The 21480-nt window shown below is 36.8% G+C and overlaps 1 protein-coding gene across 1 annotated transcript; it reads left to right on the top strand.

The window, feature by feature from the left end:
* The first annotated feature begins 9370 nt into the window (after positions 1-9370).
* Positions 9371-18147, top strand: LOC128229959 (uncharacterized). The gene is made up of 6 exons (XM_052941884.1): positions 9371-9448; positions 10124-10167; positions 10892-10954; positions 11680-11736; positions 12557-12760; positions 17260-18147. The coding sequence occupies exons 1-6, from the start codon at positions 9390-9392 to the stop codon at positions 17424-17426; spliced, it is 594 nt and encodes a 197-aa protein (XP_052797844.1). The 5' UTR covers positions 9371-9389; the 3' UTR covers positions 17427-18147.
* Positions 18148-21480: the final 3333 nt, after the last annotated feature.

The raw sequence follows: 21480 nt of genomic DNA, 5'->3' as shown, positions 1-21480 counted from the left end.
TCATGCTATTAATTTTACAACTGAATATATAAAATCTCTTGGGATGATAAAGATAAATGTGTAAATTTAAGCTGGACTGAAAAAAATCGAAAAATGTAAACAACTTATTAATTCATGGAGTAAACGCAAACTCACCTTTTTTGGGAAGATAACTGTTATAAAATCATTACTTTTTCCAAAACTAGTATACTTAGCCCAAAATATAGTTACACCTGATTTCATTATTAAGACAATTAACTCGATGATCTTCGAATTTTTTTGGAACGGAAAAAGAGACAAAATCAAGCGCACAACAATTATTGGAAATAAACTTGAGGGTGGTTTAGATATGCCATACTTTGGACTGTTCTCTAAAACTATGAAATTAAAATGGGCAACACATCTTATAAGCAAAATTAATGCTAACTGGAAAATTATACCATCTGTATTGCTTGACCAGTTCGGAAAGAATTTCCTCATCTTCTACATGAACATAGACTCTATCAAATCTTTACAACCTATCACATATAAACTAACCAAATTTTATAATCAACTACTTTCAACGTGGACTCATTTTAAACAACTGACTGCCAACCAAACTAAAATACCCAATACCAAGTATATAATTTTATGATATTAGAAAAGAAATTTTCTGGGGCAATAAATTTATAAAACATAGTAATAAAAGTATACTGTTTAAGAATTGGATTGAATCGGATTTAATTTCGTAAACGACATTCTTTCAAATACTGGCACTATAGACACTAATCTGATTCTAAATAAACTTAAAAACAAAACTAATTGGATAGCGGAAATAAATATAGTAAAAAAAGCCATTCCGATCCAATGGAAAATATCTGTGAAATCAAACGAATCAATAATTACTAATGTCAATTCAAAACTTTTAATAAGGTTTGGGAACAAACTAATTAACGAAATGACAAATAAGGAAATATATCAGCTCTTTGTCCGGCAAATTTTCGAAAAACCGTATATCCATAGTTACTGGAATAAACGTGTACAAGTATCGAGTGGAAATCATGGTATTATATAATTCATAAATATATCGTTGACAACATATGCGACCGGAGAATGATGCCCATAAATATATTGTCTTATTTATATTACGATCTGATTGCTTTAGAAACATACCTACGAATAAAAAATGTCAATTACCGATTCCTGAATGATTTTATAAAAAACAAAAGTACATTCAATAGATACTTTGAGTATATATATATTTTTAAATCTTTGTCTATGTATTACTTTATTACCTGTGACATTGTTGCTTTTATGATCTAATAAACAGACTGTTATACTTTAGCAGTTCCAAAAAGAAGAAAAAATGTTTCCAGCAGTAGGTGGCATTTGGACTTGACTAATTTTCCCAGCAGTAAATTACATTGGGGCTTGAATAATGTTTCCAGCAGTAGGTGGTACTGGGGCTTGAATAATGTGTCCAGCAGTAGGTGGCATTGGGGCTTGAATAAAGTGTCCAGCAGTAGGTGACATTGGGGATTGAATAATGTGTCCAGCAGTAGGTGGCATTGGGGCTTGAATAATGTTTTCAGCAGTAGGTGGCATTCGGACATGAATAATGTGTTCAGCAGTTGCTGGCATTGGGGCTTGTATAATATTTCCAGCAGTAGGTGGCATTGGGACTTGAGTTATGTTTCCAGCAGTAGCTGGCATCGGGGCTTGAATAATGTTCCCAGCAGTAGGTGGCATTGGGGCTTGAAATTTGTTTTCAGCAGTAGGTGGCATTTGGACATTAATAATGTGTTCAGCAATAGCTGGCATTGGGGCTTGACTAATGTTTCGAGCAGTAGGTGGCATTGGATCTTAACTAATGTTTCAAGCAGTAGGTGGCGTTGGGGCTTGAATAATGTTTTCAACAGTAGTAGGCATAAGGGCTTGAATAATGTTTCCTGCGTTGGGTGGCATGACTGTCTGATTAATGTCTTTAGGATTATGTGCCAGAAAAGGGGCTTGAACACTTTTTCGAGAATGAGGTTGTATTTGACCTTGAATAATGTTTCATGCATTAGGTGGAATTTATTCGTAAACATTGTTTCTTGAATGAGGTTGAATTTGGGCTTGCATTAGGAAATAAGGGAATTTTAATGTGGTTGTCAGGTCGAAATAATATCATCGAGTCCTTGATTTACGCAATTTTTAAACATGAGACATGTCAACGAATACTAATTTGGCTTGTTTACTTCCTAGAACAAAACAATATCATTAAGGTACTATACAATCCGCCAGATATGAACAAATCTTTTTGTCCGTAGCGCATACCTTTTCGCAAAGAATGCAGATAAATAAGAGCGCAAAAAATATGTGCGTTACCATAACCATAATAATAATAGGGATATTGTTGCTGATCGCGCTAGTAATGATGAAACGTGGGGTTGGCAAGAATGGTATTGATAATGGTAGTAAGTGGAAGTTGGAGGAGGTGGGAGAAGTGGTGGTAATGGTGGAAAAAGGAAAAGTAGCTGTAGTAGCAGTAGCAAAAGTAGCAGAAGTAGCAAAAGTAGCAGAAGTAGTTGCAGTAGCAGAAGTAGCAGTGGCAGAAGAAGCAAAAGTGGTAGCAGTAGCAAAAGTAGTAGCAGTAACAGAAGAAGCAGCAGAAGCAGCAAAATTAGTAGAAGTAGCAGATGTAGTAGTAGTAGTAGCAGCAATAGCAAAAGTAACGGAAGTAGAAGAAGTAGCAGAAGTAGTTAGAGTAATAGCAGTAGCAGCAGTAGCAAAAGTGGCAGAAATAGTAGCAGTAGCAGAAGTAGTTGCAGTAGCAGCAGTAGCAAAAAGAGCAGAAATAGTACAGTAGCAGAAGTAGCAGTGGCAGCAGTAGCAAAAGTGGTAGCAGTAGCAGAAGTAAAAGCAGTAGAAGAAGTAATAGCAGTAGTAGAAGTAGCAGAAGTAGTAATAGTATATGCAGTGGCAGAAGAAGCAAAAATGGTAGCAGTAGCAGAAGTAGTAGCAGAAGTAATAGCAGTAGCAGAAGAAGCAGCAGAAATAGCAAAAGTTGTAGCAGTAGCAGATGTAGTAGTAGTAGTAGCAGCAATAGCAAAAGTAACGGAAGTAGAAGCAGTAGCAGAAGTAGTAAGAGTAATAGCAGTAGCAGCAGTAGCAAAAGTGACAGAAATAATAGCAGTAGCAGAAGTAGTTGCAGTAGCAGCAGTAGCAAAAAGAGCAGAAGTAGTACAGTAGCAGAAGTAGCAGTGGCAGCAGTAGCAAAAGTGGTAGCAGTAGCAAACGTAGAAGCAGTAGAAGAAGTGATAGCAGTAGTAGAAGTAGCAAAAGTAGTAGCAGTATATGCAGCAGCAGCAATAGCAGAAGTAGCGGCAGAAGTACCAGTGGCCGAAGTAGCAGAAGTAGCAATAGTAGTAGCAGTAGCAGAAGTAGTAGCAGTAGCAGATATTGTAGCAGTAGCAGCAATAGCAAAAGTAACGGAAGTAGAAGCAGTAGCAGAAGTAGTAAGAGTAATAGCAGTAACATCAGTAGCAAATGTAGCAGAAGTAGTAGCAGTGGAAGAAGTGGAAGAAGTAGCAAAAATAGCAAAGTAGAAGAAGTTGCAATAGCAGCAGTAGCAAAAGTAGCAGAAGGAGAAGCAATAGCAGAAGTAGCAAAATAGTAGCAGTAGCAGAAGAAGCAAATGTAGCAGAAGTAGCAGCAGTAGTAGCAGAAGTAGAAGAAATAGCAAAAATAGCAAAGTAGCGGAAGCAACAGTAGCAGAAGTAGCAGAAGTAGCAGAAGTTTTAGCAATAGCAGAAGTAGCATAACTAGTAGCAGTAGCAGTAAAACTAAAAGTCATGGTATAAACAGACACAGAATGAAGCACCAGCAGTAAGGTAAGTAGTTTTAGCAGTTGCTCTCTTTGTAGAAGTGGTTAAAGTTATAAGAGTGAGAAAGGAAATTTAGTTAGGCAAAAACATCTACAAACAGTTGCTTAAACCACCATAATGTTATAATGGTGGTTGTGGCTCTGGCAATGATGCTAATGGTAGTAAAAGCAGCAATAGAAGAAGAATCAGCAGCAACAATAGCAATTATAATGAGCTTGGTCTTATTTAACTGACGTTTACGCCAAATTGCAATGTACTGACGAACACGAATCAATTCTTAGCGGATGTGGACGTGCTATGGCAGCGGTGGTTCTTATGCTCGTATTTTTAATGAAATATATAGCTGTTGGAGATAGTTCTCAAACGATAGGGGATAAATCCAATTTGGCGGTCCTGTTTGCAACACGTTGATAAAACCCCCTGTTTTTCTTCATTAAGTATTGGTGTTTCAGCTCCCCAACAGTGTTCGTATGGTAATTTACTTGTAATTAACTGTTCACGTGATATCCAAGTAACTATTTTGGCTGTTTGAAATTGAGGCACAATGATGGTAAAATGAAGTGTTTGTTTTGATAAAATTATTAGAAGGGTTCGCTTAATGACCCTCATTTACTCTTTAACTATTATCTGCCTTAATGTAGGCAAACTTCCAAAAGATAAATTATTTCTAAACCAGTATATGTTAACGCTACTATTGAGAGGTTAATCGATGGAGATCGCCGTGAGCTTGATAAACTCCAAAGTTGACAATGTCAATAAAAAAGCCAATTAAAAGTAAACACTTCATATATGTAGGCATTAAGCAATAAATTTAAGGCAACCAAAATTTGTTAACATAGGAAAATGCGGAAGTATATTACAAATAGGAACAAATAGGGTTGGATTTTACGATCCTGACCAGAAAAAACAACATGATTGATATTTATCATTGCATGCCGTTAATTATTAATTAATTATTTTAAAAATTTACGTAGAAAACGCATTATTGTCATTTCACCAAAAAGCGCGTGCGATGTTGTTTGCTGACGTCAATACGCGTAATAATTTTAGATCCCTATTTACGTCAAATAGTTCCTCTTAAAATCTCGTTTTTGAGGATTTTTGTTTTCATTTGCATTACAAATATTGCATATTTATTTATTAGATTGCGAATAAATGGAATAACAAAATGCACTGTTATTAAACAACAAAATAAAAGAAAATAACAAGTGGCGTTTTGTTGCGCGTGACTTATCTGGCATAAGGGTGACAGATGAGATTTTCCAGCATTGCTAAATTCAACGGAAATGCCTATCCGTCGTGCAAAAAAAGACGCCGCGCCGATTAAAAGAAGAGTCGGTCAAACACCAAACGATCTTAGTAAAACAACGATTCTGCCTTTGATACAGAATCCTCGATCCGTCATTGATTTGAAGTGAAATAGGCCACATATTATTTTTTAATCATCATCCGCCACCGCCCCGTACAAAAGCCTATGTCCCGAGTTTTTTTATTGAGATTTTTGGAAAGTTATTTGAAATTTTATTTGTATAGAAATAATATATAAAGCAATGCCCACTTGCATCGACGTTTTTTGAAAACCCGAAAGGGAATCTGTAAGACAAGTCTGGCCTTAGGTAAACACGGTATTGCGTGACAGCAATAAAGGAAGTAGTGCGACAATCGAGCTATTGTTGACATTGCAGTTATGTCTCTTGACATACTAAATTGTACTAGCAGATGTATATATACAAATAAATGTACCCACTAAATCTATCTATGAATTCATCTCTAGTTCTACTGCTTTTTCAAGTATAATTACTCATCGCGCTACAGGCCCGGAACAGAAATGGCGCCTATATATCATTTTTTATAATCAAATAAAAAACTAACATTATATGGGTATTTTTTAATTTAATAAGCCGACCAGTTTCGCTTGTAGCCCTTCAGGGCTTATAATAAATAAACATGTATTACCGTAACCCTATGTATGTATGTTTTTTCTAATTATTCACGTCAGTGTGTCAAATTCTGTAATTGGAAAATTCGTTAACTTACTAGCGTGCCTACAAAACCATCAAAAATAATTCGGAAATTATTTTAAGAACCATAACTGCCATGATTGTCCCGGTACAAGAATGAAATAAAGGGCAAAGGCTACACATGGCGACTGATATTCAATTAAAGTTAGAGCGGTTGATAAAGATCTATCATGCATTAAATGTCCCTCGGTACGATAATCGGGTTAGTACTATAAGGTGGTGAAGAAAAATGGTTCGAATTTTTAACAATACTGGGTAGTTGCCTTATTCCGGATTTGCCTAAAAATCGGAAATCGTTAAAAAAGCGTTTCGACGACCGTGATTAATATATTACGATCACAATTAATGCAACTGACCTCCTAGCAACAGAAACAACACAAAAGTGCAGCTATGTGAGTATAATCACAAAATAAATACTTCTTAAATGTCGCTTTTCAAAATGTCAATATTAAGTCACGTGGATGATGACGTCAAACAGCGCGAGCTTTAATAATGAGGTTCCGTAGGGGTATCTTTGAATACGAGACCTACTATACGAAGTTTGTGACATATAATCAATCACAGAATGCAAAAATACATATTTAGTAAATACACTGCTGATGCCATTGTGTTTGTGTTGTGTAGCATTTGATAAGAAAACGAAGCAAAAATGTAGCAGATTAGCAAAATTTTGCAAATTCGGACTAAAGAGTAGTTCAGATAGGCCGAAAATACACACACGAATACTTTGGAGACGTATAAAATATAAATACAGGTTGAACATTGAATGCATGCTTTCCAATTAAATAGCATTTAAATATTTGTATATTGACTTGATGATGTTGACTTTGTTCTTTAAAAAATCCGAATATTTTGACACTGAATGCATGTTTTCGGGCGTCGTTTATGTCCTCATTTCGTACTGAATATTATATTACATTGTATAACTAATTGTTTTTTCTTTCATTCTCTTTCCATTTCGGTTCATTTAGGACCCAACATTTTTCTGTCAAAATTTCATGCACTTATGTTCAGTAATTCCGACAGTATTTTAAGAAAACTTCAAAATTTATCCTGAATTAGGCAACTGCCCAGTACCTGTTTGTGACATATTCGTACGTATATGTAACACACATGTGGTGAATTGGTTTGTGTAAAATTTGTTAAACAGAGCTCATTGGTAGTATTCAATAAGCAACTAAAGTCAATCTTGTGGTCACACATCATAACCTTCATTCACGGTATTCGTTGGTTATTCATGCCACGCAATCCGATACGCTATATCAATCTTAGATCAAGTTAAGACCTATATTGAACACTACACCAAATCCTTCTGTCGACTTTTTTGGGGTATTTACTGTTTGTATTCATAGCATACATTTCATTTCTAACCGTCTTATTCTTAAAATGTAATGTTTTTCAAAGGATACAGAAACATTCCGTTTAATTGCAAAAAATACAACTTACGGGGTCTTAATTAGTGTTTGTTTTTATTGTATACTATCAATGTTATTTTAAAATTTCATAACATAAAGTCAAAATGTACGTTGAGTCATAAATTTAAAATGCTAATCATTCGCTATAAAAACTTGATATGAGATATAGATATAAACTGTTTTCATTTTTAAACAATGATGTTAAAATTCATATGTTTGATTATGATGTATTATGTTTCAATCGAATTTTATGATTAACAATAAACTATTTGATAGGTATTGTTGGATTATATCAGTTCTTTGAACGTCGTGGGGAAGATGTTTTTGGAAGAGGGAAGTGTATTAGCAATTTAACAAATACTCCAGTGTTGCAAATTTAGCAGAAATGTCACATTACTGTATAGTCAGAATGGTTTGTTGAGGTATAAATTTCTCAGCTGTAGGTTAAAAATAAAATCATGAATGTGTCCTTATGTTTACAGTGCAATACCACACTAGAAAACAACCGACATTTTCAGCCAGTTGCATGAAATTGAAGATAGGCAATCATTAAGCACTAGGCTTAATCATCATGAAATTCAACTTTACCGGGTTTCTTAAGGTCCACAAACTGCCCCTCATCCCAAACACACTCCATGCGTCATATTTTGTTTTGACAGTGTGCCAGCCAACAAGGTTGTATTCTTAGACAGTAAGATTACTTGAACGCTCACTCCGCACAACCTTAATCATTAAAATGTTATTTTTTGTCATCTAACCAATGAAATTGCTGATATGCAATTATTAAGTACTAGGCTTCATCATTAAAAATGTCAACTTTCCCGGCAAACTCCAGGCAGTGTTACTTACATTACAATACAGCAATTACTGCCACCATGCAAATCACGTGACCTAAGATACCCGCAGCACTGATAAAATATCATGTCGGTAAAGATTGTAAATTCTCTTTAATTTTAAATATTTTGTTGTTAAATTTTAACCTCAATGAACCTTGATTAATTGAAGTTTGATGAAATCTATTCAAAAGAAGAAAGAAGAAAAACATCCCAAAAAAGTTTATTTAACTGCTATACTTACTCATGGTGGCAAAGATTGTGTTAAAAGGTCCGCTTTCTGCCACTTCTCCGATACACACTCCAAATCGCAAATATTAAAAAAATATATGCTGTTCAGAATTCCCATAGTTTACAACATATCAAATCATTCTTCCTAGTTACCTCAAATGCTGCCAAGCCAATATTAACAAACTCAAGATCATTTTTATTTCGAAGCCCATAGATCGCCAATTATAAGTAAGGATGGCTGCTTTTGCAAGTGTAACGGAATGGTGGATGGTAAGACACTATTATTTATATATCTATCAGTAAAAGTATACATTTACTGATTTATATTGTTCGTTCATTAACTAAATCGTTTGTTAGTTCGTTGGTTCGTTCGCTCTATCGCTTGTTTATTCATACATTCATTCATTCATTCATTCATTCATTCATTCATTCATTCATTCATTCATTCATTCATTCATTCATTCATTCATTCATTCATTCATTCATTCATTTATTCATTCATTCATTCATTTGAGTATTTGATTTATTTATTTATTCATTCATTTATTTATTTATTTATTTATTTATTTTTTTTTTCATTTTTTTTATTTTTTTATTTATTTATCGCTCGCTCGCTCGCTGCTCACTCACTCACTCACTCACTCACTCACTCACTCACTCACTCACTCACTCACTCACTCACTCACTCACTCACTCACTCACTCACTCACTCACTCACTCACTCACTCACTCACTCACTCACTCACTCACTCACTCACTCACTCACTCACTCACTCACTCACTCACTCACTCACTCACTCACTCACTCACTCACTCACTCACTCACTCACTCACTCACTCACTCACTCACTCACTCACTCACTCACTCACTCACTCACTCACTCACTCACTCACTCACTCACTCACTCACTCACTCACTCACTCACTCACTCACTCACTCACTCACTCACTCACTCACTCACTCACTCACTCACTTCTATGCCATCGTAGTGTACCGGTATTAAAAGTGATATGTTTCTCTACTTTATCACCACATAGAAAACGAGTGACGGCCAGGAAGTGATGGTCAGACAGACTCAGGTGGCCGTTATTGAGGACAATACACCAGCGTTGACAAGCCCGTAAGTTATCCTTGGGAATTTTCAGACTGATATGGATTGATTTTGTATTTGTTGTTTATATTCGTACCTTCAAAACAAAAAAATACGATTGTTCCGGTAGTTTCTAATGCATGAGCTAACGCGGAGGCATGTCATGTGACCTCTGGCCGCTTTTTCATTGGATAGAAATACTGATAAATGACGCTGTAGTTGTTTGCGGTTCAACCCGCAGAATAAGCTTTGGATGTCTAAGTTCAAACCATGACGGCAAACATTTAAAAGCATGTTTATCATGGCTTGTGCTCGAGATAAAAACAAACTTTAAGGCATATAATTGGAAAGCTTGTTGTCCTGGCATTAAATCACGGCCGTATATCGGCAATTCCAGACAGAAAAAAAAAGAAATATATAACTGTGGTATACCTTTCACCATTGTGAGTTTTCGTTGCACATCCAAAAAAAAGTGCTTCAATACATTTACCTGAGCAACCAACCTATACTGCCATAAATGTATCATTCTTGAATTGTATTGTTACTTTGTGGAATATGTAGCGCTCATGTTCATGGCATATTTACACTTCAAGGGTAAATAAGAAATACGTGGACCTTCTAAATAACTGCAACAAAAATTGACGTGTTGTCATTGTGTTTTTACATATTCATGACATATCACATATATGTACATTTATTTTACAGAGAACCGTCCTATCCTGAAAACCTGACGTGTCTCGAAAAAATTCGTACGTAATTTAATCAGTTGGGACTATATACCGTGTGTATATATCACGTGATAAATTACGTCATTAATGCTACGTCGGAAGGCAACATTTTGCCTAAAATGAAAACTTAAATCAAAGATAACTTTTACTACACCATTCTAAATGTAACAAAGGGCAGTCTATGCCGCTTAAAAAACCGCCTTCGTTTTATTACCGGAGTTTGATAAGGTGATTAGTTTCGTCAAACACTTCGACAAACCTGTTTCCAAAAAATGTTTTGACAGTGCTCCGTCAGACGGCCGTATTATGAAAAGGTTTGTCAAAGTGTTTTAAGAAACTAAACTCTCTACCAAACTCTGGTAAACGACCGAAGGCGGGGCTCCGTAAGCGGCGTAGACTGCGCTATGATTCATATAAAATGGTGAATAAATGGTGAAGTTATCTTGGTTTAAAGTCTTCATTCAAGACAAAATGTTGCCTTCAGTTATGACGCAATTTATCACGTGGTATACACACACTGATATATATATATATATATTATCTATAATTCATATAAATGTGTGTTGCACCAAACATACTACCTAGCTCCAGTTTAAAGCTGTTTTGTGACTTCACCTTTTTAGCAGGGCCTCATTTTATCTTGGTACAATTTTGCTTTACGTAAGTACGGAACACTTGTTTTAAGACCCGCATTTTTGGTAAATATTTCAAGCATTGTCGTTTTATTTCACTCAGTATTTTGCAGGTTGTTGTCAAGGAGACTGTAGCTGTGGTCCATTCATACACATCAACCAGTCTTTCAACAACGGTATGATTTTTAAATGAACGTTCTTTTATAGAAATGAACCACTTCAGTGTTTGTTTAACTATATTTGAAGGAAAAAAACAAAAACAAATATACCGCTTTGTATGTGGCCAATTCATACGAAACCCACGATAAGGTTTTCAAACTTCAAATGAATTATACATTCTTCTAAAATGATTACATGTTTTTAGTACAAAAATAAATGGTATGATGCGACGCAGTCGAGTAACCATTTATTATGGATAAGTATATACTAATGCAACAGTCAATTGTAACCACGGCTCCCCAGGTCCGGGGAATAGCGGGGTCTTTGACTTACGGTCCAGCCAAGCCCCAGCCAAGGGACCCTAGGTAAGGCCCATTCCCCGCTATTTGGCTCGAAGACAAAACCACCGCATTCACCCGGCACTGCGGGACCACCTGGAAGGTAAAAACACGGCCCATTTCCCCGGCTATCCCCGGTATACCCTCGGACCTGGGGGGGGGGGGGGGCGTGGCAACAATTGACTGGTGCATAACACTCTAAGTTTTATGTGGTCTACTTCATATTGTGAAAACTACTCACTTACTGGGACAGCCACTGTTTACATCTTCTGCTTCACCTGATTAAAATCAATAACGGCTTACTGCTGATAAACTGAAAAAAATGTATGTAAATTTTATAGAAATACTGCCGTATCATTAGACAAAATATAATGTTGACAGCTAATATAACTGAAACATTGTAGGCGCTAAGCTGATAACAGGCTATGGAATCGCATTGACCGTGTGGCGTTGGATCATAGGTAAGTAAGCCGAATAATTAAGTACCTTGATTTCTGGCAGGACGGACCTAGTTACATACGAACACATACTATGTCCAGTATATCTTATGATTGTATTTGGCGCTTTTCTTTGTTCGTTATTTTGTCTACAGCATGTGCTTGTGTACGTCACAAATAATAGAGATGTTTTGAAACACGGCGTGTACAAGTTGCAGTTGAGTTTAAAGCTGCACTCTCACAGATTGAACGTTTTGACGACTTTTTTATTTTTTGTCTTGGAACGAGCCAATTTTTGCGAAAATCAATGGAAACCAGTTGTTTAAGACTGCTGACAAAATTTGATGTTTTATGCATTTTTCTTAAACCGTTAGTAACGGTTTAAGCCATAAAACATTAATTTTCGAACGGAAATATGAAAATCTGCGATCTGATTTTTTTGTCAGAAATCTCATATCATTGGTTTGCAGATATTTACGTAAAAAAATGCTCTTTCCAAGACAAATTTAAAAAAAAAAAAAATGTAAATATGGTTAATCTGTGAGACTGCTGCTTTAAAGGCACTAGCCACCAAATGATACAAATCCAAAAAAAATTAAAAATTGTCAAAACTTAACCTAAAATTGATATCGTTTTGTACAACGCATTGAATCTTACATACTGATGTATCACATCGCTTACGACATCTGTATCTTTCGCAGTTGATGCTTATTTTGCCATTTCGAAATTTTGTGGGTTTGTCTTCCACGTAAACAACATTTAAAAATAGCGTCGGTATATGTTTCTGTACTAATAATACTTTTTTCGTCAAATAAGTTGCATAATAATCTTCATTGATGTCCAGGATTGGCTGCTGTTATCACTCTGGCTGGAAGTTGTGCCGTAAGTGGCACCTATTGTTTGGTCAAAGCCGCCAAGGAGAGCATATTCTGGGCGGTGGTCTTGTACCTGCACAACCGGGACGCTCCGGTTGAGGGCCAGACAAAACAACTCTACCACATCTACCTAGTGGTCGATCTGATTATCTCCGTTATCTGGTTTTGTATAGGTGAGGCTAGTATTAAAACATGGGTTGTGTGCGGATACCCTACCAACCAGTTTGGGAGTGGGTAGGGATAAACATGGGTCGTGTGCGGATACCCTACCAACCAGTTTGGGAGTGGGTAGGGATAAACATGGGTCGTGTGCGGATACCCTACCAACCAGTTTGGAAGTGGGTAGGGATAAACATGGGTTGTGTGCGGATACCCTACCAACCAGTTTGGGAGTGGGTAGGGATAAACATGGGTCGTGTGCGGATACCCTACCAACCAGTTTGGGAGTGGGTAGGGATAAACATGGGTCGTGTGCGGATACCCTACCAACCAGTTTGGGAGTGGGTAGGGATAAACATGGGTTATGTGCGGATACCCTACCAACCAGTTTGGGAGTGGGTAGGGATAAACATGGGTCGTGTGCGGATACCCTACCAACCAGTTTGGGAGTGGGTAGGGATAAACATGGGTCGTGTGCGGATACCCTACAAACCAGTTTGGGAGTGGGTAGGGATAAACATGGGTCGTGTGCGGATACCCTACCAACCAGTTTGGGAGTGGGTAGGAATTTATTTTCTTTAGTTATTTTTTCTGTTCAATTGACCTTTCGGCTATATTGACCCTTAGAAGACAACGGCTGATGGCCATTTTGTCAGTCGGGTCGATTTAACTTAGTTGGTAGGGTAACCGCACACAAACTATTTTTTAAGGATATCCTAAGTTCAAGAGTCGGTTCACGTTTTGCTTTACAGCATCGTTATCAATTTAATCTAAAGCTATTTGTCTGTTTCTATTTAACCTTTATGACATCATTTCCACTAGCGGGTCCAGAGGGAGGGGGGGGGGGCTTCCTTAAATCGCTCAAGGTTACTTTTTATTTCAATATAGGAGAATAAAAGTATCAAATACGCACATAATACACCATTCCGGACTAGAAAGTGTTAAAATGTTCGTGGGGGAGTTCCCTTAAACCCCCTGCCATCATTTAAACCTAATAATTTCTATTCCGAGCGAGGGGCGCATGTCAAAAGGATAAACTCATAAGTTACCCCCCCCCCCCCCCCCCCCTCTAACGTCAAATCCTGGATCCGCCTGTGATGTTCACCTAATTCTAAAGGCATGTGATTATCACACCCAGCCGATTTGAAATAAGACGGATATCTACTGACTTACCTTATTTTTTTCTAAATGTATGCATAAAGTAAGAGCATAAATAATAGGATCGATTTCATACTGAAATAAATACATGAAAAACTAACCGACTGATTAGTTGTCTAGCTGGCTATTTTCATTTATTACTTCATTATATAGAATCATTTAAAAGGTCAATAGATTTATCAATTTATTGATTGACTGATTGTTTGATTTAGAGTATAATGAAGAATTTCGGGATTTATCTAAATAGTTTCCTCATTTGCATGATTATCTGAACCACAATTTTCAATTTTCCAATACATTGATTATAATCAATTAGCAGCCAGCTGTTATTGGTTTAAAATACGGGAAGCGATAGATGTATACAGTAGCTGACCCATTTAGTAGGTACTTAACCCTTACAAATGCCAGGGGCGGTCCAGAACAGAAGCTGGCGTTAGAGGGGGCATAACTTAGGTGCGCAATCCTTTGACATGCGCTCCTTCCGAAGAACCGAAAATATATTGCATAAAATACATGTATTTGCATGTGGGTTTGGGGTTACTACCTTAAGACCATTGTAACATTTTGAGCATGTTATAAAACTTTATTCTCTCCCATATTGAAAAAGTAAACTTTGACGATTTAAGAGGGGGCGCGCGCCGGGTGCGCCCCCTCTAAATTCGCTTGTGAATGCAGACCGCTATAAAAGTTAAAGCTTGTTTGTATGTACTTACACTTTGTTTTGTCTTTTTTTAGTACATACGTACAACCTTTAACCGTAACTTAAAGTCTATTTCTCTTCATCTATTTCATTTGTCTCCTCGTCCTGTCTTGCTGGACGTGCTTTGTTTTAAGGTATTCGACCAACATGGTCGGGCTCAAGCAAATACTGCTAACCTCGGACAAATAACTAGGCCAATATGAAATCACCTTATTAATAACATTATAATTATGAACATGGATAATGCAACAATTTATATATTTCGAAATCGCAAACAACATGTACATGTGTAGCTGTCTAGATTGATTGGAACACAGAGACTTGAATGTATGATGCAGATCCCAACAGCTGCCCCTGGCTTACTTTAATAGTTGTCTGTGGCCTCAGCTGGGTAAAATCAGTCTTGATCCTGAGAATGAAAAAAATATAACATTTTATTGGCTGCTTATCACGTCATGGGACACAATACAACTATTAATCATGATTGGTCGACGATATTTTAACATGCTATAAAATCAAAAAATCCACTAGGGTTATATAATTGACTAATTCATGTTTGAACTGGACGTTTACCGTTTTCATGACGAAGTGAGTTTCTTCTCTTGTCAACTATTAAAGTAAGCCAGGGGCAGCTGTTGGGATCTGCATCATACATTCAAGTCTCTGTGGATTGGAAGTGTTCTCTGCTTCGTGCTTATCCTCATGGTTCTTTGAATAACATGAGAGCTATGTGACATGCTTCTGGAGCGTGAGTAAAGTGAGATATTTTTTTATTTTAAAAGTTGACAGATTTTACCAGTTTTTTTATGGTCACGCTATTTTTAGCAACGCGAAAGTAGTTCCGAGATTACAAACGGTACTCGCATGATACGGAATCAGAAAACGACAGTATGGTGATACGGATTTTTCAATACGGCATGCTGTATTTTCACTGTTGGATACAGAAAATGAATTTGATAGACATATAATAAAGCTGCTTGTTTTACTTAAAATGTATCAGCACATCATCAAAAAGTTCACCTTTAAAAGTTAACAACGGCACCGTTAACAACGTTGTTAACTTAACACACTGCTGAAAAACTTCCATAAAAAAACTAGAGGGACTTTATGATAATATCACAGAACACGTTTTAAGTATATCCCTGGCCGAGAGTGTAAACTCATCCCAGCGTAGGTTTTTTTTGACGAAACGAGATTTACCGAACCAATCTTATTATACGAGCGGCCATGTTAGATGCTTTTTCACCTACCTCAGTAAATATAATATAGTAAAAATATGCTTTTTCGCTGGAATTAGTTTGTGTGAAGTGAAATAAGCACTTCCATACGGGTACTTTTTTATCTTTACCCGTAGGCAAGATAGGGATTTCCAGCATGGCTAAATATTTGGATCTACTTTTCTCCCACACAGATCAGTAGATCCAAATATTTGACCGTGCTGGAATATAAGTATCTTCCATGGCCGCTCGTGTAAGATATGTTCCTCCCGACCCGAGCGTAGGGTGTTTTGCGGAAACGAGGTTTACCAAGCCCTGCATACACAGCCTCGTTTCCGCAAAACACCCTACGCTCGGGTCGGGATGAACCTATTTTAAACTCTCGGTCATGGAAGATACTTATAATCTTGCCTGTATACACTTACTTTTTATTGTCATCACGCAATTACCTCCCTTCATGATAACCGTCGTCTTTAGCAATATTAAAACCTTGTCTTTTGGCAACTTTTATAATCCAAATAAATAATTTATCGCCTAAAATGGAACCAAAAAAGGTTTTTACGCTGCATTCAAGATATTATGTTGCACAATTCTTAGAGCTATGACGATATGAATATTTACATATTTTGAATCACTGCGCGCATATCTATGACAACCACAAATTATCACATGTCTATACGCGACTTATTTTCACAACGCACAAAAGAGTTTGGTAGTAAAAATGCATTTTAACTCTATTTTGTTTGACTGAAGTTGGAGAAAAAGCATTTATTATGGCCGCTCGTGTAAGTCAAGTTCATTTAAACCCTCGTGCAAGGTTTTCTGAGGAAACTCGACAAGCCTCATTTCCGCAAACACCCTACCCTCGGTTTGGGATGAACATATCTTACACGAGCGGCCATTAGAGATACTTGTAATCTGGGGAGGGAGAATATTTTGTTCTGTATTTGAACCGATATTTGCCATTGACAGCCTAACATTGCATAACACCTAACATAATTGACCAATTCTTGTAACAGCTCGTAAACATACAAATGGGTTTCTTATAATGACATCTTACCTGCTACAAAAAAGATTCTCAGCTTGGGCGGCTCGATCAATGACCCCTGGAATACCATCGAGTATGTGCTTGAATTTAATGTTGTTAAATTTACTGCAAACTATTATTGTTAAACTTGGGTGCAAAAGAAATATGACTAACTTTGATTAACGCGAAGTTTAGAACGACTGAGGTAGAAATTGCCTTTATTTTCGTTTAACACATTCTAATTCTACCAAGATATAAAGGGGTCAAAAAACAGCAAACGTTCACCTATGGGAGTTTTACAGCTTATGCTTTTAAGTGCTTTGATTTACTAAAGGTTTTTGTATACTGCGGTTACAAACAACTATTACATGCTTATCAAACTCACCAGGCTGCATAAATTGTTTGTTACAGGTTGCGGCCTATACGCTCTCGGCTGTGAGGGGGACGACCGTAACGCCGCCTGGACGCTGGCTCTGCTCACATTCCTCATGGATACATTCCTACCGCACGTGGCACTACTCCTGGCAGCGCTGGCCTGCATTTTTATAATATTTTGTCTGGCAGCTACGAATGATTAACCTTTCAATAATTATGATTTTTTATAGGAACATTTTATGAGATGGTAAATAGGACATATTGAAAAACAAAACACTCTTACCACTTGCACATGGTTTACTTAAATAACTCCCATTAAGTAAGTCACAATTATATACTCAGCCGTCGAGCAATGGTATGGCAGAAGAGAGACTAAGAAAAAAACAACATTTATGCTTACTTCTCAATTCTGTAAATGTTTACTTTAATTGCTAATAGAACTAATTCTTGATATCTCATACTTTCAAATATTGAATATCAGGATAACATTGTGATTATATGTCTACTTGCCATTATATGTGTTTTTGAACTAATGATATTATCAATATATAAATTCTGGTTAAACACAACAGTATTACTTCTTCAAAGCTCCGGGCGCCATATCGATTTCGGCCAATGTGAAGTCATTTGTGAAAGTAAAATATCACCTGTATCGACTCCTTGTCTTCAATGATAAGTATTGGATATACGAAAACCACATAGTATATCATCTAAGTTACCAGACAGTTCTGAAATCTAGACACTAAGTGGGAACCAATCGGAACGCCTCGGCCATTTTCCATCGAAAACAACATCGGATGTACATGGACGGTTTACAATGAAAGAATCCTTTACTACGCTGCAAGTAGACCGCGTAGTAATTTCAATACAGCAGTTAAGCATAAGACCATTACTCATAGGTCAGTCTTAATTATTTATGCAATAACAAACTTCACTGAGATTCATTTTGAATAATAACAAAAAATACATGTTGGAATATTACAAGTTATTAACTGCTATTGTCATTAAACTACTTTTACTAATGCACCGGTATACATCAGAGGCTGTTTTCGATGGAAAATGGCCGAGGTGTTCTGAATGTGGAGGGTACCTGTGATGTAACACTTTTACAACTCTCAGTGGTCGAAATTGATAAGGCTCGCGGAGCCTGGAAGTAGCCTTTCTGTTGCACGACACCTTAGTGTAATAATATGACTCTAAGTTAAGTTTTTTATGGAAACAAGATGCAAGTGGTTACAGTATTCCTTTATTTTTATTTTATTTTGTATTCGCTCTTTGTCCATCATTTTAAGGGAACTTAAAATCTTATTTTTCTTATATACGACTCCTTTCATTAAGGACAAGGGGAGATAACTAGTGATATATTACTATCGTGTATTACATTTTTGACATTTATTGATACGGTTTGCCTGTTTATTGTGATATTATGCATGGCATTATTTATTTTATTTCACGACTCCCAATATATATCAACGGTCATTGGTTTGCTGGCCCGTCGCCAATTTACTTGTAAGTAAAATACTTATTTTGATACATTATTTATTTTTTTCATTTTCGCTAAATTAAATAACAAAATTTATCGAAAAAAAAAATAACAAAAATTACATTAAATTGCTATAATTCAATTGATAAAACAAAAATGATTGAAAATAATGAATCTACGAATCATTGGACATTTCTGTGTCAAATCAAACTGTACTTCACGTGTAACCAAGCTTTCTTTGCGGTGATTATATTATTTGTGGTAGTCTTTCTTAATGCACTAATTACGCATATGAATTTATTATTTGATGTATACTTATATATAACATGTACGTGATCATTGATTTATTGCTTTATATTTATACACACATATATTTTAATGTATTTATTTATGTCATGAGACAGAGACCCTTATGCATTTGCCATGAAATATATAAATATAATGTCAAGCACTAATTGACGGTTTCCGGTAAACGTGTAGCCTTACCACTGCACTTTTATGATAGCATATCATTAATATTACAATGCCATTTTATAAAACGGTAAATAGATTGGCGGTCAAAATTCAAAAACATTTTACTACCGGCCTTTACTAGTAAGGCTAAGGAAGCGAACTGATCTGAGGTCAGGTTAGATCGATATAGTTCTGATAATAGCTATTGCTCTTTAGTTACCTCTGTCCCAGACAGCTATGCGGATGGCAAATTGAATACATCCTATGACATATTCATATAATTATGTTATCTTTTCGTTTCGTTTAGGAATATCCATGGCATTTATATATCAGGTGAATGTCAAGAGCTGTTCACATTAGTGCCAACACATAAAGCAGCAACATATATTTTATTATATAAAATAAATTCTTACTTCTCAATGATTAAGAATCTCTTTACTTTAGTGCTGATTTGTTAGTGTATTGCATCTATAAATTCGATTAGTGGAAGCGGTGAAGTTCACAGTGACCACCCCCACCCCCAACCAAGAACGTTTTATATCCATTTGTTCCGTTTTAACTTTTGTTACTATATTGTATTTGAAATATGTGTATTAATAAACTTTATATTTCTCAATTCTGTATCGTTCTCGCTTTGTTTGTTTGCTTAATGCAGTGATAATATATGTAGCAGCCACTAGTTGTTTACCTGATAATATGGTGTCTTACGTACACCATTGTAGACGCCAAACGCAGGTTGTTCCGTGTACCCTGCAAGGGTTCAATGAATATTCTTACAGCTAACGTTTGCGATTTGCTCGCCAGGGGTTGTCATCGGTTCTCTGTATAAAACAATTTAAAACAAGTGCTCCGAAAATAACTTTTCAAGGGTCTGGCAAATTACGATTCCTCTAAAGTGGCCGATAACTAACGTTTCCTCTTAAGTGGCCGATAACTAACGTTTCCTCTAAAGTGGCCGATAACTCCCCAAACGTGATCGGCAAATACCGATTCCACTAACGTGCTCGGCAAATAACGATTCTACTAACGTGCTCGGCAAATACCGATTCTACTAACGTGCTCGGTAAATAACGATTCTACTAACGTGCTCGGCAAATAACGATTCTACTAACGTGCTCGGCAAATAATGATTCCACTAACGTGCTCGGCAAATAACGATTCTACTAACGTGCTCGGCAAATAATGATTCCACTAACGTGCTCGGCAAATAACGATTCTACTAACGTGCTCGGCAAATAATGATTCCACTAACGTGCTCGGAAAATAACGATTCTACTAACGTGCTCGGCAAATAATGATTCCACTAACGTGCTCGGTAAATAACGATTCTACTAACGTGCTCGGCAAATAACGATTCCACTAACGTGCTCGGCAAATAATGATTCTACTACCGTGCTCGGCAAATACCGATTCCACTAATGTGCTCGGCAAATACCGATTCTACTAACGTTATCGGCAAAAACCGATTCTACTAACGTGCGCGGCAAAAAACGATTCTACTAAGGTGCTCGGCAAATAACGATTCTACTAACGTGTTCGGCAAATACCGATTCTACTTACGTGCTCGGCAAATAACGATTCCACTAATGTGCTCGGCAAATAACGATTCTACTAACGTGCTCGGTAAATAACGATTCTACTTACGTGCTCGGCAAATAACGATTTTCATAACGTGCTCGGCAAATAACGATTCTACTAATGTGCTCGGCAAATAACGATTCTACTAACGTGCTCGGCAAATAACGATTCTACTAACGTGCTCGGCAAATACCGATTCTACTAACGTGCTCGGCAAATACCGATTCCACTAATGTGCTCGGCAAATAACGATTCTACTAACGTGCTCGGCAAATAACGATTCCACTAACGTGCTCGGCAAATAACGATTCCACTAGCGTGCTCGGTAAATAACGATTCTACTTACGTGCTCGGCAAATAACGATTTTCATAACGTGCTCGGCAAATAACGATTCTACTAACGTGCTCGGCTAATACCGATTCTACTAACGTGCTCGGCAAATCACGATTCTACGAACGTGATCGGCAAATAACGATTCTACTAAAGTGCTCGGCAAATAACGATTCTACTAACGTGCTCGGCAAATAACGATTCTACTAACGTGCTCAGCAAATACCGATTCTACTAACGTGCTCGGCAAATAACGATTCTACTAACGTGCTCGGCATATAACGATTCTACTAACGTGCTCGGTAAAAAACGATTCTACTAACGTGCTCGGCCAAAAAGATTGTACTAACGTGTTCAGCAAATAGCGATTCTACTAAAGAGCTCGGCAAACAACGTTTCTACTAATGTGCTC

Source organism: Mya arenaria, chromosome 4 (genome assembly GCF_026914265.1).
Source record: "Mya arenaria isolate MELC-2E11 chromosome 4, ASM2691426v1".
In the NCBI taxonomy this organism is placed as follows: domain Eukaryota; kingdom Metazoa; phylum Mollusca; class Bivalvia; order Myida; family Myidae; genus Mya; species Mya arenaria.
This window is presented reverse-complemented; position numbering and strand designations above follow the sequence as displayed.